Below are 24,595 nucleotides of genomic sequence, written 5' to 3' on the forward strand. Positions count from 1 at the left end.
GCTGCCTCCGTTTTTTTTAAATTGAAGTTCAATTTGCCAACATATAGTATAATACCCAGTGCTCATCCTGTCAAGTGCCCCCCTCAGTGCCCTGTCACCCAGTCACCCCACCCCGCCCACCTCCCTTTCCACCACCCCTTGTTCATTTCCCAGAGTTAGGTATCTTTCATGTTTTTTTCACCCTCACTGTTATTTCCCACTCATTTTCTCTCCCTTCCCCTTTTTTTTAAAATTTTTTTTTTTTTTTTTTTTTAATTTATGATAGTCACACAGAGAGAGAGAGAGAGGCAGAGACACAGGCAGAGGGAGAAGCAGGCTCCATGCACCGGGAGCCTGATGTGGGATTCCATCCCGGGTCTCCAGGATCACGCCCTGGGCCAAAGGCAGGCGCCAAACCGCTGCGCTACCCAGGGATCCCTCTCCCTCCCCCTTTAATCCCTTTCACTATTCTTTATATTCCCCAAATATAATAATAATAAATAACTAAATAAATAAATAAATAAATTGAAGAAATAAATAAATAAACAATAAATAAGAGACCATATGTTTGTCCTTCTCCAATTGACTTACTTCACTCAGCATAATACCCTCTAGGTCCATCCACGTGTGGACAGTTTTTGAGGGTATATATTCCCAGAGAGTTCTGGGAATCCTTGTGACTCAAACACCCTGCTTGGATTATTTCCAAGTCCATGAGTAGAAGAAGGCAAAGGGAAGGACTCGATGAATTTTGTCATTTGCTCTAGGTCTCTTTTGGGTCAAATGTAAAAGTACCTGTAGCTCAGAGTATCTTCTGACATAAAACCTCTGAGATAAGAGAAATTTTAAAATCCAGAACATAGCTTAAAAGTGTGAAACACTGAGTAGATTAAGCTTTATCTAAATCTTAAAGTTCTTAAATATCATGACTTGATATTTACATTTAGAAGTTTGATATTTTTCTGCTCTGTATCTTAAGCTTCAGTGTTACATATTTGTTCTAACAGTATAGGCTTCCATTAGTGACTGTTGGGAGGATATATAAATATGGAAGTATGTTTCTTTTCTCCTCTTCTAAAAAAAAAGTCAAACCTGTAATCAAATACCTTGATGCTTCAGAAATTTAACAGAATCTTTTCTGCACCTGTGTATCGTCCTCAGATTTTTCTTTTTTAAAGATTTTATTTTTAAGCAATCTCTGAGCCCAACCTGGGGCTTGAATAAGATCGAGAGCCACATGCTCCACTGGTTGAGCCAGCCAGGCACCCCTGCAGTCATTTATCTTTTTTTTTTTTTTTTTTTCTTTATTCACTCATGAGAGACACAGGCAGAGGGAGGAGAAGCAGGCTCCCCGAGAGGAGCTGGATGTGGGACTCGATACCAGATCCTGGGATCACGCCCTCAGCCAAAAAGGCAGACGCTCAACTGTTGAGCCACTCAGGCGTCCCTCATTTATCATTCTTAACTTCTTAAAGATACCATCTCATTAAAAAAAAAAAAAAAAAAAAAAAAAAAGATACCATCTCATGGTACCTAAAACCTTTATAGGAGATATACCCAAGTGGATGCTTTTTTAATTACTCACTTCCTTACAGGGTTTGTTTTGTTTTGAATTTTGTTTCTTTTTTATTAGACAGTTCTTTATTATTTTTTTTTTAATTTTTATTTATTTATGATAGTCACACAGAGAGAGAGAGAGAGAGAGGCAGAGACACAGGCAGAGGGAGAAGCAGGCTCCATGCACCGGGAGCCCGACGTGGGATTCGATCCTGGGTCTCCAGGATCGCGCCCTGGGCCAAAGGCAGGCGCTAAACCGCTGCGCCACCCAGGGATCCCTAGACAGTTCTTTAAATGGAAGTTTTTTAAATGTCACTGAATTAATAATTTAAACATTGTTTTCTTCCTTCACTTTGTATGTTTATGGAATGGGTTTTCTGGATTTTTGTTTTGTTTTGTTTTGTTTTGTTTTGTTTTATCTTTTGGTTTCATTTTTCCTAGGCCAAAGTTAGAACTAGGAACAGATGAAAACTGATGACAATTAAACTTAATTGGCTTGTCATAACTGAGAATAAACTCATTTTTCCCCCTCAAATGAGCTTTCAGGTGACTAAATTTTGAAAAGAGATATTCTAACCATAATCTCTGTGGTCTATTCGTCAAAAAGATAGAGTTGGGATGGATGATTAAATACGCATATAACACAGCCACAATGCCTGGCTTTTTAGGAAAGTCTCAGTAAACAATAACCAAACAAATAGGATGATGATATTGAGCACAAGGACTGATTATTTCTTTAGCCTTTCAGAGCTCTGTTTTATAGAGTAAAAATCACTGAATCAGGAGTAAGGAATCTGGATTTTATTTTTAGTCCTGGTTTTACCACTAATGATAATTGAGCAGATTACTTCACCCCTGAGCAGTGTTAATCTTAGTGAGTGTTTTAGATTACATTTTAGGCTGATGATGTCCCATGGTTCTGTATATGTAGCTTATTGATGAAGCCTCATAAAGATCATTGCATTCTTAAAAAAAAAAATACTGTTACTGGGGTGCCTGGGTGGCTCAGTCCATTGAGCATTTGGCTCTTCGGCTCAGGTCATGATCTCAGGATCCTGGGATTGAGCTTTGTGCTCAGGGGGCTGTCTGCCTGTATCCCCTCTCTGTCTGTGCCTCTCATGAGCATTCTCTTTCTCAAATAAGTAAATAAATCTTTAGAAAAATATATTATACCATTTATTGAATGCTTCTTGTACCTTAGGTACTATGCTAAAGCCCTTATGTGGATTATATCATTTAGTGATCATGTCATTCTCTGAGCTGGGTTCTTTAATTGGCCCTGTTATTCAGGATCAGCAGCTAGAACTCATAAGTTGCAGTGACAGGCTTGAAACCCCGGCATTCTGGCTTAGAACCTGTGATTTATTTTATTTTATTTATTTGAGAAAGAGAGTGAGGGAGTGAGTGGGCAGGGTGGGGCAGAGGGAGAGAGAGAAAAAAAAGCAGGCTCCCTGATGAGCAGGGATTTTTTGAAAATCATAGAAAAGTTTGACATCTGAAAATGCAGTCATCTGCTTAATTTTATAAAGAGAAGAAAGTAAACAGATTATAGTTATAATATCTGTTTTTAAAATTTAGTTCTCTTAAAGCTCATCTGATAGGGTTGGAGAGGAGCTTATTTTTAGCTATGGCATGTCAATTAAGTTTTATTACTTTTTTTTTAATAAAGATTTTATTTATTCATTCATGAGAGACACAGAGAAAGAGAGAGAGAGAGGCAGACACACAGGCAGAGGGAGGAGCAGGCTCCATGCAGGGAGTGGGACTCAATCCTGGGTCCTCCATGCCCTGGACCCAAGGTGGCGCTAAACCGCTGAGCCACTGGGGCTGCCCAGTTTTATTACTTTCTATAGATACATACCGTAGAGTTTGTTGGAATTGTTGGGAATAGGAAATCTGTGTTTTTGGAAACCTAAATGAGTATTACTGTAAGGTGTTTCTTGGGTTTTAAATTTTTTAAAAAAATTTTATTTATTCATGAGAGAGAGAGGCAGAGACACAGGCAGAGGGAGAAGCAAGCTCCCCACAGGGAGCTGGATGTGGGACCTAAGCTGAAGGCAGATGCTCAACCACTGAGCCACCCAGGGGCCCTTGGGTTTTAAATTTTAATAGGTTAACCATCTCCTCTGGACTTTTAATACTAAATTTAGTGAGCAAAGTTTTTTGGTTGGCATAAATCATATTTTCCTTTGTGAAGTTACAATTCTAAATGAATAGGGTGTGAGCTTTGTTTATCATATTTTTTTTTCCATCAGCTGCTCAAATAGACATCTTTTGTCAATGAAATAATCAGGAACCCATTTACTTTTTTGTTTTAAAAAATTTTTAATTTTTTTTCAGCTCTATTGAGGTAGGATTAACAAATAGTCATGTATTTAAGGTATATAATATAATGTTTTTATATATGTGTACATTGTGAAATGATCTCCCCCAATTAAGCAAATAGACCTCTTCACCATCTGACATATTTACTTTTTGTGTGTGTGTGTGACAAGAATACTTAATATCTGCTCTTTTAGCAAATTTCATTAAGCCATGGTGTACATTAGATCTCCTGAACTTAATTGTCTTATAATGGAAAGTTGTACCAGCATTTCCACTTTTTCTCTAGCCCTTGGCAGTCACCTTTCTACTCTGTTTTTATGAGTTTCACTTTTTTGGATTCCACTTACAAGGGAGATCAGATAGTATTTGTCTTTATCTGACTGATATATTTCACTTAGCATATGTCTTCCACATTTATCCATGTAGTCATAAGAGGCAGGATATCCTTTTTTAAAACTAAATAAGATTCCCACACATGGGGGTGCTCTTCAAGATTATGATTTAATTTCTTTGGGGTATATACCCAGAAATTGGATTGCTAGATTATATGGTAGTTCGAGTTTTAGAGTTTTGAGAAACCAGCATACTGTTTTCTATAATGGCTGCACCTGATTTACATTCCCACCAACAGTGCACAAGGAGGAATCAATTCACATATAATAGTTTAGAGTATATCCTGTAATCAAAAGACCAACTTTGAAGCCAAAACCTAAAATCAAGAGTTAAGAGCCCTTGCCACTTGGTGAGTACTTAGTAAGGTATAATACCTTAGAAATGACGAAATCTGGTATACCTTTTCAAAAGTTCCTCTATGGGGGTGGAACATTTCCTTATGTGAACTCTTCTGATAGGGATTTTATACTCCAAAACTCTTCTAGAGGTTTAAAAAATAAAAAGGCAAGCTGCCCTTGTTTTTTATTAGCCTCTTGCTTCATGTCTAATCTCTAGATATATTTGGAAGAAAATCCTAACTACCACTGTTTTTCTGTAAATTATATTGCAAAACAGAAAAGTAAAAGGAAGGATAATAGAATCAGAGACTGATTTTGTATTTTTTCCTAAGTCTTTCTTCCTTGATTCCTGAAGTTATCCAGAGAAATGCGATAGATCAACTTGAAAATGCTAATTTAAGCCACTGACATAATTTTGCATTATAGCATGTCACGTTCACTAGGCTTCAGATGCAGTGTTGGAAACAGATTGTAAATCATGAGGTGTTCACAGGTCCCCCAGTAAAGACCCATTTAACTTTACTACTAAGATTCAGAGATGGGATATAATTATATATATATGTATTTTTTTGGGGGGATATAATTATATTAAGAGCATGGTCCACATACTTACCTACATTAGTAATAATAGCCTACCAAATAGCTATAGCCTGCTCACTAGCCAACAACTCGTGAGACTACTAATTTGACCCACAAGAAAACTAACCAGTTTGGAGATGAAACCTGTGATCACCATACCACTATAATATCCCTATTTAATCAATGAAATGAAAAGACTAAGCAAAATATAGGTTACATTTCTTCTGTCCCTAAAATACTTTTATTTAAAGTCTTTTTAATTTAATGGAATGATGTAATTAATTTTATCCTTAAATTTCTAATCTCCTTGGAATCCAGACACCTTCGACATTGACGTTCTTATTGATGTAATGATTACAAATCTGAGAAGTAAGACTGATATGTCTAACTTTGGGAAGTCAGAGCTAAAGCTATGGTTTGCCTTTCCTCTGCCTCCCACAGGCTTGTCAGAATCCTCCTACAAGGGATGCTAACCTCTTCCTTCCTTCCTCTGAAACTATAAATAAGGACCTAGATGCCAGAGCAGGGATGAGAATCAAAGCAGAGTAGAGGTGGAGAACAGAGTTCTGAGAAGCCCTAAAAATGGGCATAATAAGATAATAAGTCTAGGATTGAGCTAAGTCATAGTTGAAACCAGTTGGGATTAGTGAAAGAAGGCATGAATTCATAACTGGGTGGTACGAAATATCCTAAAAACTTGTCTTACTATTTTATTTTTATTTTTTTTTTAAAGATTTTATTATCTCACAGAGCGCAAGCAGGGAGAGCAGGAAAGGGAGAAGCAGGCTCCCTACAGAGCAGGAAGCCTGATGTGGGACTTGCTCCCAGGACCCTGGGATCATGACCTGAGCTGAAGGCAGATACTTAACCTACTGAGCCACCCAGGCGCCCCTTGTCCTCAGTATTTTAAATGCGTAAACATTGGAAACATGAGAATGCGTAATTTTTTCTAATTGTTGTAAAATCCACATAAGATTGACAGTTGTAAGCATTGTTAAGTTTAGTGATATTGAGTACATTCACAGTATTGTGCAAACATAACCACCCTTCATCTCCAGACCTCTCTTGGGCTTGCCAAACTGGAAACTCCACCCCCATTAAACACCAACTCCCCATCCCTCCTGCCAGTCCTCTGGCAGCTACCCTCTACTCTGTGTGTCTGAATTTGGCTTCTTTAGATACCTCAGATAAGTGGAAACATACAGTATTTGTCCTTTGTGACCGGCTTCTTTCACTTACCACATCTTCAGGGTTCAGCCACGTTATAGCATGTTAGAATTTTCTTCCTCTTTTGGGCTTAGATATTATGAATTATGCTGCTATGAACATGGGTGTACAAATGCCTCTTCAAGACCCTGCTTTCAGTTCTTTTGGGTAAATACCCAGAAGTGGAATTGCTGGGTCATAGGGTAATTCTGTTTTTAGTTTTTGGGAGAATTGCCATTTGTCACAGTGGCTATTCCATCTTACATTCCTACGAACAGTGCATAGGAGTTCCAATTAGAATGCATAATTTAACAGTAGAAGCGCTTCTGGCAATGGAGTAATTGGTTGGATTACTTATATTACCCTGAAAATCCTAAGGATTACTGGTCACCTGAACAACTCTCTGAATTGCAGCCATGGTTTTCTAGGAGGAATAAACTATTCTGTAGTAGTAGTTCCTGCTAAAGAATGAAGCTCCTCTGTTGTATATCAAAATACTTAAGTAACACCTATATTGTGATAATAATTGGAGAGAATAATGACTAAAAGCTATAAGCTCATTGCTTTATTTTATTTTTTTTATAATTTTTTAAAAAGATTTTATTTATTCACAAGAGACACACAGAGAGAGGAAGAGACATAGGCAGAGGGAGAAGCAGGCTCCATGCAGGGAGCCAATGTGGGATTTGATCCTGGATTCCAGGATCACGCCCTGAGCGAAAGGCAGATAGATGCTCAACCTCAGCCACTCAGGCATCCCAAGCTCATTGCTTTAAAAAAAGATACAATAAATGGGCAGCCCCAGTGGCCCAGCGGTTTAGCACTACCTTCAGCCCAGGGTGTGATCCTGGAGACCCAGGATTGAGTTCACAATAATCACTACAGCATCTCCAAACACTTGAAAATGTGTTAAACATTTCATTTTACAGACAAGGTCCCTCACTCAGGTTTGTGGACTCCCCGGCTGTAGCCTGAGGACTCCACACAGAAACAACCTAATTTGGAGATCCCAACTTTTAGGGAGTAAAAGGAGCTTTTATTCCGTTCACCACTAGTCTTCAGGGCCTGGGAAAGTAACAGAACAGTGGCAATCAGTGATTCATTATTTGTTGAAAGAAAATGAATGAATCAGCTCTGAGACTTTTTAAGGATACTCCTTGCTATTTTTTGGCTTACCTAGTTTCTAAAAAGCATCAAACCTTCACGGTTTTGGAGTTCTGTTTGCAGTAGTTATCTTACCATTTTCAGAAAGATGTTTTCTTTCCTGTAATGTTGGTCATTCTTTTCTTTCTTTGCTTGCTTGCTTCCCATTATATATAGTTATGTGGGTTTTTGTATCATTATATAATGTGGTTTTTGAGGATCTATATATATCATGTATTTATCATGTATTTTGAGGCTCTATATTTATCATCGTATTTATCATGTAATCCAATTAAAATGTTCTATAAATATAGTTACTAAATTTTGAAATCATATATTTTACCTCTATTTGCTACTTTTTCCCTTGAGGTAATTTATTTATTTGGTAACGCTTTCTTTAAAAAAAACCAATCCCTGGGAATCCTTGGGTGGCTTACCGCCTGCCTTGGGCCAGGGCCTGATCCTGGAGACTCGGGATTGAGTCCCACGTCAGGCTCCCTGCATGGAGCCTGCTTCTCCCTCTGCCTGTGTCTCTGCCTCTCTCTCTCTGTGTCTCTCATGAATAAATAAATAAAATCTTAAAAAAACAAAAACCAGTCTCCTTGGTTTTTGCTTCTCACTCTTTCACGTGGTAGCAGCGCCATCTTGTGGACCCTTAAGATATTGCTGCTTGTTCGTATGACTCCTATGATTAGTTCGTAAAAAAAAAATTTTTTTTAAGATTTTATTTATTTATTCATAAAAGACGCAGAGAGAGGCAGAGACACAGGCAGAGGGAGAAGCAGGCTCCTCGCAGAGAGTCTGATGTGGGACTCGATCCCAGGACTCCGGGATCACACCCTGAGCTGAAGGCAGACCCTCAACCACGGAGCCACCCAAGTGTCCCAAAATCTTCCATTTTAATACCTACCTGAGTAGTGTACAAGATAGGTGCAGTTCTTGAAAACGTGTAGTAGGTAGAATGAAATTTAATCAAAGATTGGGTCTACCCATGAACAATGTGTTACTTTTTCTAAACCATATAGTATTTACCTTACAGGGATAGAGCACTTATCTCTCTTTTTACCAGTCCCTATTTGTGATGCAAAGTAGCAGAGAAGTAATCCTAAGAAGTGTGTAACTAAGTGATTTTCATTTGAAATCTCCCTTTAAAAATATACATTTTATAAAAGAATAATTGCAGATTTGTCTTCATATATGCCTTTTGCAGAGGCTATAAATTGGAAAACTGCATTTAAAGTTTGATCCCGGGACGCCTGGGTGGCTCAGTGGTGGAGCATCTGCCTTCGGCTCGGAGCATGATCCCAGGATCCAGGATCGAGTCCTGCATCAGGCTCTCTGCATGGAGCCTGCTTCTCCCTCTGCCTGTGTCTCTGCCTCTCTCTCTGTGTCTCTCATGAATAAATAAATAATATCTTTTTAAAAAAAGGTTTGATCTCTTGGTAAAAATAAATTTGACCATTTAAAGCTCAGTTTAAGGGATCCTTGGGTGGCACAGTGGTTTGGTGCCTGCCTTTGGCCCAGGGCGCGATCCTGGAGACCCGGATCGAATCCCACATCGGGCTCCCGGTGCATGGAGCCTGCTTCTCCCTCTGCCTGTGTCTCTGCCTCTCTCTCCCTCTCTGTGTGACTATCATAAATAAATAAATATCAAAAAAAATTTAAAAAAAAATAAAGCTCAGTTTAAGGGATCCCTGGGTGGCGCAGCAGTTTGGTGCCTGCCTTTGGCCCAGGGTGCGATCCTGGAGACCCGGGATCGAATCCCACGTCGGGCTCCCAGTGCATGGGGCCTGCTTCTCCCTCTGCCTATGTCTCTGCCTCTCTCTCTCTTTCTCTCTCTCTGTGTGTGTGACTATCATAAACAAATAAAAATTAAAAAAAATAAAGCTCAGTTTAAGGCTATAAACTTATTACAGTAGCACTGCCATGAATCAAAATATTTTTGGAACTTATGTGCTCTTCAGTGTCAAACTTCTTGTCTTTTCAAGGAGTACTTGATTTTTTAAAAACAGCCAAGTTGGGAGAATGATGTGGGTAATCGAGCTGATTGATTTTGTATGAGGCTAAAACTAAAGTATGACAAAGTAATTAAATGGACTTGGGTTTGTCTTACAAACTGCCTCTGAAATCAGAGTTCCGAAAACATCCTCAGCAATTGCACTGTCATTGGAGGAAGTAAGTAGCCTTTGGAGATGATCACTTTGAAGATGGGCTTCCTCAGAGATAGAAGTTCTGTTATGTTTAAAAACTGTTTCTTTATAGGAACATTCTTGGGATCCCTGGGTGGCGCAGCGGTTTAGTGCCTGCCTTTGGCCCAGGGCGCGATCCTGGAGACCCAGGATCGAATCCCACGTCGGGCTCCCAGTGCATGGAGCCTGCTTCTCCCTCTGCCTGTGTCTCTGCCTCTCTCTCTCTCTGTGACTATCATAAATAAATAAAAATTAAAAAAAAAAGGAACATTATTACCCACCCCCCAACATTTTATCATGAAAAATTTATTATCTTTACTTAAACATACAAAAAAGTTGAAAGAATATACACCATGGACAGGCATACAGCCACCACCTTGATTCTACAGTTATTTTGCATATTTGCTTTATCTCGTCATTCTTCATCAGTTATCTGATTTTTTTTTGATGAATTTTACTGAAAGCCCATTGACTTCCAAAGTCCAAAACAATGAACAATTTAATTCTGGAAGAACTAGAGCATGCTCACTGAAGTAAGAGAATAGATTAGCTCCTGGGACCATCTGAATTCTGTTTTTTTTTTTTTTTTTTTCAGGACGTTTTCCACATGGTAGTTGAAGTACCACGCTGGTCTAATGCAAAAATGGAGGTATGTTTCCCCTTATATTCATAATTAGACTTAGGGTACTAACTTTGACCTAGCCACACTGATTTGTTTAAGGGTTCAACAGCTGAAGCCCTTCTTGTTAGTGCAATCTGCTTTCCAATTGGATCCCCTATTGCCTGCCAATCTCCCACTGAGACTCCAACCCAACCAGTTACTGTTTGCAAATATGCTATGGACTTTCCATCTCCACACCCTTGCTTCTGGCATTCTGAAAGCCTAGAATTACCTTTTTCTCCTCTTTTGTCCTCTTAAGTCCATCATTGATGCCTCCACAGAGTCAATGGGCTCTCTTTAGTTACCCCAGCCACCTGTGATTTTATTAGAATTTCTGTTGCATTTTGTTAATTTCTTTCTGATGATCCTAATAGGTTTGGCTTTTTGTTGTGGTTATTTGTTACACATTTTATATCAGTTAATTAAGGTTTTTGACAGTAACCCCACTTTGTATAAGTTATATACTCAAATATTTGAATAATTTAAAATGTTTTAAAGAAAATTTTAAGTTGGATAATATTTATTTTGCCTGTTTAAAAGAAACCTTAAAACATTTCTCCAATGTTAGGATTTATTACAGATAATTTTAGTTTTTGCTTTCTGGAGTAAGTAAATGTTTTTTGTTTGTTTTCCTTTCTGTATACCTCAAATAAGTTTTCCACTTAAAGGCTGATTACGGAAAAACATATCAAATCATGAAAATGTTAAAGGTAAAGCATGTCATTAAAGTGGAATTAGGGGTTATGTATTCCACAATTCATTTCCTCAAATCCTTATTTGAATAGTATTTTATATCCAAATATTCTGATTTGAAATTTTTTATTTCAGATAGCTACAAAGGACCCTCTAAACCCAATTAAACAAGATGTGAAGAAAGGAAAACTCCGTTATGTTGCAAATTTGTTCCCTTATAAAGGATATATCTGGAACTATGGTGCCATCCCCCAGGTATGTCCCTGTGTGATTGCTCGAAATGTACTTTTTAGCTTACAAAAAGTTAACCCACTGCTGTTAATGAAAAAGATTTAAACACTTGTGGAAAGTGTTCGCTATGGTAGATTTTAACAACAGAAGAGTAATTATTTCAGTACTTTCTTGAACGAGTTATTTTCAAAATAAACTGAAAGATAAATGTTTACGGTGTTTATTTTTTTGTAAGATTTTATTTATTTATTTATTCATGAGAGACACAGAGAGAGAGAAAGAGAGAGAGAGAGAGAGAGAGGCAGAGACCGAGGCAGAGGGAGAAGAAGGCTCCATGCAAGGAGCCCGATATGGAATCCGATCCTGGATCCTGGGATCACTCCCTGAGCCAAAGGCAGATGCCCAACCGCTATGCCACTGAGGTGTCCCTGTTTACAGTGTTTAAATTCACATTTAAAAGTTTATTCTTTTCTGAAATATTTATTTTTCTATATGGACTGGTCATAAACCATACACACTGTTTCTTTACATAATGAGTGGCAAACCTGTTAGGAGAGCCTGTATAGCCTGGTGGTTGAAAGCTCTGTATTGGTACCACATCCCAAGTCTGTTATTTGCTAGCTCACTCGACTAACTTGCCTTTCTTCCTTCCCAAGACCTATCTCCCCAAGATATTACTAGCACCTAGCTCACAGGCTGTTGTGAGGAACCTAGCGCATGTATGCTTTTATGTTAAGAGTCCTGATTTCTTCTTCTTAATGCCACTCTTTTGTGGTAGAGTAGTAAATGGGATTCTGTTTTCCTTTATTTTATTTTTTTAAAGATTTTATTTATTCATGAGAGACATAGAGAGAAGCAGAGTCACAGGCAGAGGGGAGAAGCAGGCTCTATGCAGGGAGCCCGACGTGGGACTTGATCCTGGGTCTCCAGGATCACACCCTGGGCTGAAGGCGGCGCTAAACCGCTGAGCCACCTGGGCTGCCCCTGTTTTCCTTTAAAAAAAAAAAAATTTTATTTATTTATTCATGAGAGACACAGAGAGAGAGAGAGAGAGAGAGACATAGAGAGAAGGAGAAGCAGGCTCCCTTTGCGGAGCCTTATGCGGAACTTGATCTCAGGACTTCAGGATCACGACATGAGCTGAAGGCAGATGCTCAACCATGGAGTCACCCAGGTGCCCTAGGTTCTGTTTTCCTAAACAGCCAACACTTTGAGGAGGGAGGATATCCACATTGCTTACCAATTTATCCCCAGACCATCCCAGTGTGCATAGTAGGTTCTTTTTTGATATTTGAATGAAGAATAACTAGAATTGTGTCTGTTATAAGTAAATGATGGATATTTAATTCTGATTTAGCAGGCTAATGCCTGTGGTACTTATGATTTTTACATGAAATACTCAATTTAATTTTTCCTGTTGATAAATGGTTTGTTTTTATTAACCATTAAGTCTACTAAGTGGAATCTGCTGTGAAACAATCTGTAAGTTATGAAAACATAGATCAAACTCCTCTAGCTTGTCAGGTAATCACAGAGTCGTTTGCCTTAATTATAGCACTTCACCTTGTACTTCAGTGGCTTTAGTCGTTAGTCTCAAAAAACTATCCCTCTGGGAAAACACTGTTGAACCACTTACTCTTCTGGAGGTTGGATTTGGCTTTGTTGGACCCAGTTGCCCTTTTTTTTTTTTTAAGATTGTATTTATTTATTCATGAGAGACAGAGAGAGAGAGAGAGAGAGAGAGAGAGAAGGAGTGGCAGAGACACAGGCAGGATCACACCCTGGGCTGAAGGCAGTGCTAAACCACTGAGCCACCCAAGGATCCCCCAGTTGCCCTTTATGCCTCTTCACTTTGATGTTTTTTGCCTCTACTCTAGTTGAGTAGGCAAACAAATCCAAGATACAAGTTCTAGATTGGGGAGAAAAGAACTAGAACAATGGCTACATTTTAAACTTTCGGTAGTGGTTCATTTGTGAGAGGCTTTACGAGGGCTCAGGAAATAAAGCCAGCAATTGAAAGCTCCAGAAAAATCCTCATTAAACTTTTCAGTCTTGGCTCCTGGTCAGTGATGACACTTTTACCACCAGAGCATCTCATTTCTATTTTATTTTATTTTATTTTATTTTATTTTATTTTATTTTATTTTATTTTATTTTATTTTATTTTATTTTATTATTTATTTTATTTTATTATTATTTTATTTTATGTTTTATTTTATTTATTTTATTTTTATTTTATTATTTTATTATTTATTTTATTTTATTTATTTTTTTATTTTATTATTTTATTTATTTTATTTTTATTTTATTTATTTTATTTTATTTATTTTTTTAAATTATTTAATTTAATTTTATTTTATTTATTTTTTATTATTTTATTTTATTATTTTATTTTATTATTTTTATTATTTTATTTATTTATGATAGTCACACAGAATGAGAGAGAGAGAGACAGAGACATAGGCAGAGGGAGAAGCAGGCTCCATGCACTGGGAGCCCGATGTGGGATTCGGTCCCGGGTCTCCAGGATCGCGCCCTGGGCCAAAGGCAGGCGCCAAACCGCTGAGCCACCCAGGGATCCCCTCATTTCCATTTTAGTACTACTGTCTACCTACGTCTGTTTTGGAAATTTATTCTAAAGAAAATCTAGTTAGTAGAAGATAGTGAACATGAAGAGTTCATCAAACGCATTTTACTTTCAATGTGTTTTTTAGGTAAATATTTGGGTCTGTATTTGTGTTGCATGTTGTCTGAGCTATTATTAGGTGGTTGTTTCTGCTTGTTTTAAATAGGTTCATTATCGGGACCCTGGCTGGCTTAGTAGAGCCTGTGACTCTTGATCTCAGGTGGGGAGTCAAGCCCCATGTTGAGTGTAGAGATTACTAAAAATAAAACAAATAAATAAACTTAAGAAAAGATTATTCTTTCTTTTAAGGTTTAAATTTAGTTTAGCATATTTTTGAGAATATATAGCATATGTAGCATAATAGAGCCCCAACATTTAATTAAAATTATTGTATATAGTGAAGATTCTTAGATGTGAAATAAAAATTTGGGCAGCCCGGGTGGCTCAGTGGTTTAGTGCTGCCTTCGGCCCAGGGTGTGATCCTGGAGACCTGGGATCGAGTCCCAGATCAGGCTCCCTGCATGGAGCCTGCTTCTCCCTCTGCCAGTGTCTCTGCCTCTCTCTCTATGTGTGTCTCTCATGGATAAATAAAATCTTAAAAAAAAAATGAAATAATTTCTTAAAAATGAGAAGAAAATAGGGACGCCTGGGTGGCTCAGCGGTTGAGCATCTGCCTTTGGCTCAGGGCATGATCCTGGGGTCTGGGGATCGAGTCCTGCATTGGGTGGGCTCCCTGTGAGGAACCTGCAAACTTAAAAATGAGAAGAAAATAGCTAAAGATTCATATTTAAAAAAAATTTTTTGGGAGGATCCCTGGGTGGCTCAGTGGTTTAACGCCTGCCTTTGGCCCAGGGCACGATCCTGGAGTCCCGGGATCGAGTCCCGCGTCGGGCTCCCAGCATGGAGCCTGCTTCTCCCTTTGCCTGTGTCTCTGCCTCTCTCTCTCTCTCTCTCTCTCTCTGTCTATCATAAATAAATAAATAAATAAATAAATAAATAAATAAATAAATAAATAAATAAATCTTTAAAAAAATTTTTTTTGAGTATAGTTGACTGGAGTTATATTTTTGCAGACTCATGGGGTGTTAGTTTTTACTGTCAAACATGATCCACTTTGTTAGTAACATGTAGAAGAGTGATATACTCTCAGCCTTATTATTGTTATTTTTTTTAGACTTGGGAAGACCCAGGACACAATGACAAACATACTGGCTGTTGTGGTGACAATGACCCCATCGATGTGTGTGAAATTGGAAGTAAGGTAATGGAATCTGAAATATTTTTCTGTAGAGTCAACAAGATAGTAATGAGGTATACAAAGTTCATACTTCAAAAAATATTGTTAATAAAATATATGAGTATCAGCAAAATAATGATGTCCCTTTGATAAATTAAAAGCTTCTGGTTCATTGAAGCATTTGTATGTTACAATTTGTGCATTTAAAACTAGTGTGGAAAAGTTTGTATATATGCACACATGACTGTACATACATGTGGGAGAAATGGTTGTGTCCTCATTGCTTCAGAAGGCAGATGGTGAGTCAGTAGGTGAAGAGTACTAGGAGGCAAATTTCATCTCAATACGGGGCAAACTTTACCTAATGACTGGGAGCAGTCAGAGACCTGACTCATGCCAGATAACCTCATGAGCTGGAGACAATTGGTCAGAATTTCTTTATCAAGTAGGGCTGCTCTAAGATTATGACTATAATTCTATTTCTTTATGGTTTTTCTCAGGCTCAGGGAAATAGTTAACCAAAAAGAAGGCTGTCATTCATTTTTTTAACTCATAAAGTTAAGTCATATATGATTTGCCTAATTCAGTCGTTTCTATAAAATAAAAAGCTGAGAAAGCTCGTTTGTTTGTTTGTTTGTTTGTTTGTTTATTTATTTATTTTCGGGTTAACATATAGTGCAATATTGGTTTCAGTAGAATTCAGTGGTTTATCATTTACATAAAACAACCAGTGCTCAACACAGGTGCCTTCTTAATCCCCATCACCCATCTATCCCCTACCCCATCTACCGCCCTCTAGCAACCCTGTTTGTTCTCTGTCTCTAAGAGTCTCTTATGATTTGTTTCCTTCTCTCCTTTTTTTCTTTCCCCCTTCCTATATGTTCATCTTTTCTCTTTCTTGAATTCCACAAATGAGTGAGATCATATGGTATTTCTTTCTCTGACTGACTTATTTTAAGAAAACACATTTAAATATGAATTTGAGACATTATGGTGGATTTATTCTTTGGCACAAACAGTGGCAGTTCAAAAAGTAGGAATTATCCTGAACCATATTATTCCTCTCTTAGGGCCTATAATAATAAGGTACCTATTTTCAATTTTGATAGGACTGACAGGGATTTGCTTGTTTAGCTTTTTAAAAATTGCTTAAAGGAACAATCTTAAGGTAAGTTTGCAGAAATTCAGCATCTTCTGTATTTCCTGTTAACTACCAAGTAAAACTTTTCTTCCAAAGGTTCATTCTGTAGTATGGTCCTAACTGTGGGTATTGACTCTTAGGTATGTGCAAGAGGTGAAATAATTAGGGTGAAAGTTCTGGGCATACTGGCTATGATTGATGAAGGAGAAACTGACTGGAAAGTCATTGCCATTAATGTGGATGATCCTGATGCAGCCAATTACAATGGTAAGGAAATCTGAAGATCTAAGTCTGTATCCAAATCTTACGCACCACCAAACTTAACCTATAATGACAGAATTGGCTTCAGTAAGCAATAAAGAATAAGCCCATGCCTTCAGACTGTTAAAGAATGGAGAAGCAAAATATTCAACAAAGCGTTGTTACTTTACATAGTGAACTTCTTAGTAGTTAACTAAACTTTCTCCTTCGTTCCAGGAAAGGAAAAATCTGGTAGTTTGTGTCTACTGTTTTCTTTTTTCCTTCCACACATACTAGCATTCAGTTGCTCTATTTATTTACTTAAATTTTTTTTTTTTATTGAGACATGATCTGCATTCTGTAAACTTTGCTGCTTTAAAGTATATAATTCTACGATTTCTCATATATTTACTTGGTTGTACAACTATCACTACTACCTAATTCCAGAACAAGTTCCCCACCCTAAGAGGAAGCCCTATATCCATTAGCAATCCCTCGATATTTCCACTTCCTGCTGTCCCTGGCAACCACTAATCTATTGCCTGTCTTTATGGATTTGCCTGTTCTGAACATTTCACACAAGTGGAATCGTATGATAATGTGCCTGGCTGGCTTCTTTCACGTAGCATCATGTTTTCTTTTTCTTTCTTTCTTCCTTTTTTTTTTTTTTTTAAATTTTATTTATTTATTCACGAGAGACACAGAGAGAGGCAGAGACACAGGCAGAGGGAGAAGCAGGCTCCATGCACCGGGAGCCTGACGCGGGATTCGATCCCGGGTCTCCAGGATCGCGCCCTGGGCCAAAGGCAGGCGCCAAACCGCTCCGCCACCCAGGGATCCCTCTTCCTTTTTTTTAAAAAGATTTTATTTATCTATTTATGAGAGCCAGAGAGAGAGAGAGAGAGAGAGAGGCAGAGACACAGGCAGAAGGAGAAGCAGGCTCCATGCAGGTAGCCCGACAGAGGACTCGATCCCGGGTCTCCAGGACCACACCTCGGGCTGAAGGGAGCGCTAAACCACTGAGCCACCCGGGCTACCCAGCATCATGTTTTCAAGGCTCATCTACATTTTAACATATATCAGTACTTCTTTCATCCGCCGCCCCTCCCTTTGCCCCCCCACCTTTTTTTTCTTTCTTTCTTTCTTTCTTTTTTTTTTTTTTTTGGTGGTAAAATTCACTTAACACAAAATTCACCATTTTAACCATTTTAAAGTGTACAGTTTGGTGGCATATAGTACATTCACAAGGTTGTACAGCCTTCACCACTGTCTAGTTTCAGGACATTTCATCACTTGAAAGGAAAACTTTCCCTCTAAGTTGTTACTCCCTAGTCCCTGCTCTTCCTGGGCTTTGGCAACCACTAATCTGCATGTCTGTCTCCATGGATTTCCCCATCCTGCATGTTTCGTATACTTGGAATTTCATATACTTGTGACCTTTTGTGTCTGTTTTCTTTTACTTATTAGCATAATGCTTACTAGGTGCATCCATGTTGTAGCACGTATCAGTACTCCTTCCTTTATTTGGCTGAATTCTATACATTGCATTGGTATATGCCACATTGTGCTTATCCATTCATCTGTTGATAGACATTTGGTTTGTTTTTGGCTATTAGGAATAATGCTGCTGCTTTGAACATGCCTGAACAAGTTTTTATGTGGACAAATGTTTTTTTTTTTTTTTTTTTTTCTTTTTTTTTTAATTTTTATTTATTTATGATAGTCACAGAGAGAGAGAGAGAGAGAGAGAGAGAGAGAGAGAGAGGCGCAGAGACATAGGCAGAGGGAGAAGCAGGCTCCATGCACCGGGAGCCCGACGTGGGATTCGATCCTGGGTCTCCAGGATCGCGCCCCGGGCCAAAGGCAGGCGCCAAACCGCTGCGCCACCCAGGGATCCCTGGACAAATGTTTTTAATCTTCTCAGATACAGATACCTAGGAGTGGAGTTGCTGAATCATATGGAAACTCTCATGTTTAACCTTTTCAGGAATGGCCAAACTCTTTCCCAAAGCAGCTGCATCATTTTACCAGTCCTGCCAGCTTGCTATAAGTGTTCCAATTTCTCTACTTCCTTGCTCACTTGTTACTTTTTTTATTATTATTATAGCCATTCTAGTGGTATGTTTTATTGTTGGATTATAAGAGTTTTTTATGTATTGTGGACACCAGACCTTTAGGAAATACATAATTTACCTGTATTTTTTTCCATTTTGTAGATTGTCCTTGAATTTTCTTAGTGTAAGCACTCAAGTTTTCCATTTTTCTGTAGTCTGATTTATCTTTTTTTTCTTTCTTTTTTTTTTTTTTTTCATTTCCTGTGCTTGTAGTGTCATATCTAAGAAACCACTACTTAGTCCAGGGTCACAAAGATTGATACTTATGTTTCTAAGACTTTTATAAATTTAGCTCTCACATTTAGGTCCCTGATCTTTTCTGTGTTAATTTGTGTATATGTTATGGATTAGGAGGTCAGCATCGTTCTTTTGGACGTGGATATCTACTTGTCCCAGCACCATTTTTTGAAAAGACCATTTATTCTTTCCCCCACTGAATTGTCTTGGGAATCATTGGGAACCATTATTGGGAATCACTTGGCCAAAAATGTATGGGTTAGTGCTATAATTTGATTGAGTCCTTTTTTTTTTAATAAATTAATTTTTTATTGTTCAATTTACCAACATACAGAATAACACCCAATGCTCATCCTGTCAAGTGTCCCCCTCAGTGCCCGTCACCCATTCACCCCCACCCCCCGCCCTCCTCCCCTTCCACCACCCCTAGTTCGTTTCCCAGAGTTAGGAGTCTTTATGTTCTGTCTCCCTTTCTGATATTTCCCACACACTTCTTCTCCCTTCCCTTATATTCCCTTTCACTATTATTCATATTCCCCAAATGAATGAGAACATACACTGTTTGTCTTTCTCCGATTGACTTACTTCACTCAGCATAATACCCTCCAGTTCCATCCACGTTGAAGCAAATGGTGGGTATTTGTCGTTTCTAATGGCTGAGTAATATTCCATTGTATACATAAACCACATCTTCTTTATCCATCATCTTTCGATGGACACCGAGGCTCCTTCCACAGTTTGGCTATTGTTCTTTCGATGGACACCGAGGCTCCTTCCACAGTTTGGCTATTGATTGAGTCCTTTTTGAAAAAGAAATGTTTATACCTTGTAACTCTGTGTCTTATTATCATGACTTTTTTGTTTTAAGAGTTTTATTCATTTATTCATGACAGACACAGAGAAAGAGAGGCAGAGGGAGAAGCAGGCCCCATGCAGGGAGCCCGACACGGGACTCGATCCCTGGTCTCCAGGATCACACTCTGGGCCGAAGGCGGTATTAAACCGCTGAGCCACCAGGGCTGCCCTATCATGACTATTTTTATATTAATCTTGCCTCTAGTTAATAATCAAATCCATTTTAGTTATTGAATTGGCCTTCTCTTGCCTGTCTGAAATGGGTCTTACTGGACTAAAATCAAGATGTCACAGGATTGTGTTCTTTCTGGAGGCTCTAAAGAAAAATATTTTCCCTTGCATTTTCCAGCTTCTAAAGGCTGCCCACATTCTGTGATTCATGTCCTCTCTCCATCTTAAAAGCCAGCAATTGCAAGTCAAGTTTTTATCTCTTCTTCCCTGATTCTTCTGCCTTCCTCTTCCACATGAAGACCTTTATGATTAAGCTCACCCAGATAACCCAGGATTATCTCCAGTTTTAAGTTCAGCTGATTAACAACCTTAATTCCACCTGCAACCTTCATTCCCCCTTGCCATGTAACATGAAAAATTCACAGGTTCTGGGAATTAGAGTATGTATATCTTTAAGTGGGGACAGTCTTCTGCTTGCCACAAATGGTGACACTAATGGTGGATATATGATACTATGCATTTGTCAAAACCTCTAGGATTTTATAGTAGCAGAATAAGGCTGCGCCCCTTCTAAAGATGTCTACCTCCTAATCCCCAGAAACTCTGAATAGATTACTTTACATGGCAGATGGACTTTCAGATGTGATTAAGGTTAGGTCCTTGAGATGGGGAGAGTATCATGGATTATCCAGCTGGGCCCCATCTAATCATGAGTCCTTGAAAGGAGAGAACCTTTCTCACCTATAGTCAGAAGGCAATATGATGACAGAAGAAGAGTCAGAGAGAGTCAGAAAAAGGATAAATATAGTTTCAGATAGTTCTGTATTAAAATTTTGTACAGTGATTCTCATGATCAGTATGTCTATTTTCATATGTGCTACTTACATAAGAGCACTTGTGCTAAGTGGCATGCTCCAGCCACAGTTAGTGAAGCCACCCACACCTGTCAGTGTGTCAGTGGCATTTTGCTAGGGCATCATTTCCCTGCAGTAGAAGCTATTAGAACCCTGAACATTTTCTTTCTCTGGGTGGCTGCCCCATGGTGCAAGTAGCATGCAGCTTTCCTACAATGTCAACTCAAGACAGTATCTGTCTGCCATCCATTATAATTTGAAGAGTTTACTGGAGTTTCTAGATGGGGAGAACTCTTGACTAGCCACAACTTTGGGAGAGATAGACACAGAGCCATGGAAGAGGACTGCTTATCCACTAAAGCAACTAGGTTGAATACATTGATCCTCTTAGAGAGAGAGAGAGAGAGAGAGAGAGAGAGAGAGAGGTTGTGAGACCAGTAAGTGGAGTTGGAGGAGGGGCAGAAGGAGAGAGAATCTCAAGCAGACTCCGTGCTAACTGCAGAACCACAGAACCCAACACGGGACTGGATTCCACAACCCTGAGACCATGATCTGAGCCAAAATCAAGAGTTGGTTGCTTAACTGACTGAGCCACCCAGGCACTCTGAAAAGTTTTTTAAACAGGACATTTTTCTGTTGGCCAGAACCACAGCATTGTGATATAGATGCCTATCCTGTAGAGTGAGAAGTCTAGCCTTATCTAACAGGTCACCGGTCAAGGGATTTCAGTATAATCCCTTTTTTCTCATCTTTGGTAATTGGGGTATGTGCCTCTGAATATAGCCCTCAGGCTGTCTGTTTTAGTATCTGCTGCCCTTCTCATAGAAATTACCTACACTTGCCAAACCAGTTCCTTCCTTATGCAGTCCCCAGTCATTTTTCCTCCCTCTCAGTCATTTTTCCTCCCTCTCTTTTAATAGAAGTTACTACTGTATTGATCCCTTAAAGTCACTAGATGATTTCCTTTTTATGTGTATGTGTTCTCTTTATAACACGGTGGTTAGTTCTAATGCTGTGCTATCTTTTACTTTGTTGATAATCTATCTCATAGCTCTCTCAAAGTACATACTTGAGATTTTTATTGCATGAATAATTATATATGCATCTTGCAACCTGCTTATTCTCTTCTTAGATATTAATGATGTTAAGCGGCTGAAACCTGGCTACCTGGAAGCTACTGTGGACTGGTTTAGAAGGTACAAGGTTCCTGATGGAAAACCAGAGAATCAGTTTGCTTTCAATGCAGAATTTAAAGATAAGGTAATGCGTCATTTTGACGTATAGCTTTAGGCCTGTTTGTATTGAGACTAATGTAACTATTTTATTAACCATTTAAAGACTATATGATCATAAAACAAGTGTTTAAAGACATAAGTGAGAGCCTTAATATTGATTTATTCATTAAATGTCCTCTTCTGTTTTTGACATGAGGAAGTGAATTCAGAAAAGACAGAGTTATCAGGCTTTGGGAAACTGCTAACAAGGAAAGAACACTTATCTGTCCTTGTAAGGCATATCTCTTCAAATTACAGGATTTTGCAATTGATATTATTAAAAGCACTCATGACTATTGGAGAGCATTAGTGACGAAGAAAATCGATGGAAAGGGAATCAGTTGGTAAGTAGTAACTCTTCTCTGCATGTTTAACACAACAAGCACATCAGCTTGCTCCAAAGGTTTTAATGACATAAGCACGCTGTATCATTACATTCCCTTAGAACAGAGATAACTGGTTTTGTCATTCAGTGCTAAAGTGAGTGGGAAGGTAGATATGTAAGCAACTGAAAAGTACTCGTAAGATACTCTCTGAACAAGTACAAACTAAAACCATAAAGGGAGAGTGAGATCAGAGCTTCATGAGGGTATCGAAAGGCTTCCTCATATCGGGGTGCTCTGAATGTAGTGAGTAAAACAATGTTGAGTGCAAAGTTTTTCTGATATAAATATGTAAGATGCGCTGCAGCTAAAACCAGTATCTACCACGTACACAAAATTTACTACTGCTAATAATAATAGCTAATATTTGGTGAGCAGTTGAATATTTGCCAAGCATGTAGCAGGGAAATTAAACTTAACCAATGTCCTCCCCTGATAAGTGTTTTAGAGTTAGGACTCACATCAAAGCCTGTCTGGCCCCCAAACCATGGTCAGGATCATATACTTCCTCTTGCGTATGTAAAGATTGACAAGAGAATGCCCATTATCACCACTTAACTAATGTTCTTGAAATAGTAGTCAGTGAAGTATATAAGGGAAATTATGTGTTTTGATGCAGGAATATTGGAAAAGGAGGAGCAAACTGTCACAGGTATATGATTTTGTACCCAGAAAACAATAGGAAAAGTAAAGAATTCAGCAAGGTGACCAACTACAAAATGAATATATGTGTATTTTGATAGCTTTCTATACATATGGTAACAGAAACTATAGTGGAGGAAAAGGCCCCATACAGAATATAGTATTTAAGAAATAAAACATACCACGGTATAAACAAGACATCGGTAGGACCCAGAAGAAGAAAACTTTAAGACTATTGAAGAATATAAAATCTGTTGAATGAAAAGGAAGCTATGTTTGTAAATAACATTTCCATTTCATTAGAAGAAATTTGCATGTGAAAATAGCCAGGAAAATTCTGGGGGGGGGGGGGAATGAGGTAGTGGTGGTGGGGTGGAGTTATCTTTGTCCTGTTTAGTAATATTGTTTTCCTGAAAGTTTGATGTTGAAGAAGAAAGTCAGATCACTCAGTCCTTTAGAGTTTGGTAGACCCACAGAGGTAGGGGAATTTAGTTTATAACAAAGTATTACAGGTGGAGGGTTTTGGACCTCTGGCTGTTTAAGAAAACAGGCTAGATCTCGATCTTGCTCATATACTCTTTTTTTTTTTCCTTGAGATTTTATTTATTCATGAGAGACATAGAGACACAGACAGAGGGAAAAACAGGCTCCATGCAGGGAGCCTGATGTGGGTGGGACTCCATCCCGGATCTCCAGGATCAGGCCCTGGGCCGAAGGCAGCGCTAAACTGCTGAGCCACCGGGCCTGCCCTCCTATATCCTTTTATCAGAGATGCATAGTGGCATGTGCCACCATGTGCTGCCTGTTTCTTTTTCTTTCTTTCTTTCTTTTTTTTTTTTTTTTAATATTGTGTTTATTTATTTGAGAGAGAGAGAGCACAAATGAGGAGGAGGGTCAGAGGGAGAGGGGAATCAGGAGCCTGATGCAGGCCTGGCCCAACCCTGAGATTATGACTTGAGCTGAAGGCAGTTGCTTCATTGACTGAGCCACCCAGGTGCCCCTGGCTGTTTCATTTTGTGTCTCAAAGGTGCTGTAACTGGGCAGGTGGCTCCCTGAGTGCCCCTCAGAAGCAGTTCAGCACCTTTTCTTACATTTAGCTTTTCCCCACTTTTATGATAACAGGGTGAGGTCTGTTAGTACTTGAGTTTGCAGCCCTTGACTTACATCAATATTCAATTCCAGACACATAAGTTTTGATGTGAAAAGATTCTCGAAAAAGTATAATTGAATTTCTTTATTAGCTTATAGCAGGGAAGGCCTTTCGAAACAGAGCACAAACTCAAAATCCATACAAGATACGGATATTTTTATGTATCAAGAGACAGTTTTTCCCAGTTGTATTTTTTTATTTGAACAAAACACAACAAAGGGCTAAATAGCTTGTTCAAGTTGGTAAGAAAGACTAACAACTCGATAGAGAAAAAAGGTAAGAGAAGGAAGTTTACATAGAAGAAGGTATACAATCTGACTCATAATTTAAAAAGCAATTCAGGGGCATCTGGTTGGCCCAGCTGATTGTCTGTCTTC

General features: G+C 38.6%; 1 protein-coding gene across 1 annotated transcript in view; it reads left to right on the forward strand.

The window, feature by feature from the left end:
• The window catches only part of PPA1 (inorganic pyrophosphatase 1), a 37,944-nt gene that overhangs the window by 7,170 nt on the left and 6,179 nt on the right, over window positions 1–24,595 (forward strand). The window contains exons 3-8 of the mRNA XM_055325753.1: window positions 10,305–10,358; window positions 11,199–11,318; window positions 15,095–15,181; window positions 16,439–16,565; window positions 21,902–22,029; window positions 22,302–22,387. Of these exons, the coding sequence (XP_055181728.1) occupies window positions 10,305–10,358; window positions 11,199–11,318; window positions 15,095–15,181; window positions 16,439–16,565; window positions 21,902–22,029; window positions 22,302–22,387 (602 nt within the window). The remainder of the gene's footprint in view (window positions 1–10,304; window positions 10,359–11,198; window positions 11,319–15,094; window positions 15,182–16,438; window positions 16,566–21,901; window positions 22,030–22,301; window positions 22,388–24,595) is intronic.

This window comes from Nyctereutes procyonoides, unplaced genomic scaffold (genome assembly GCF_905146905.1).
Source record: "Nyctereutes procyonoides isolate TBG_1078 unplaced genomic scaffold, NYPRO_anot_genome, whole genome shotgun sequence".
Lineage (NCBI taxonomy): Eukaryota > Metazoa > Chordata > Mammalia > Carnivora > Canidae > Nyctereutes > Nyctereutes procyonoides.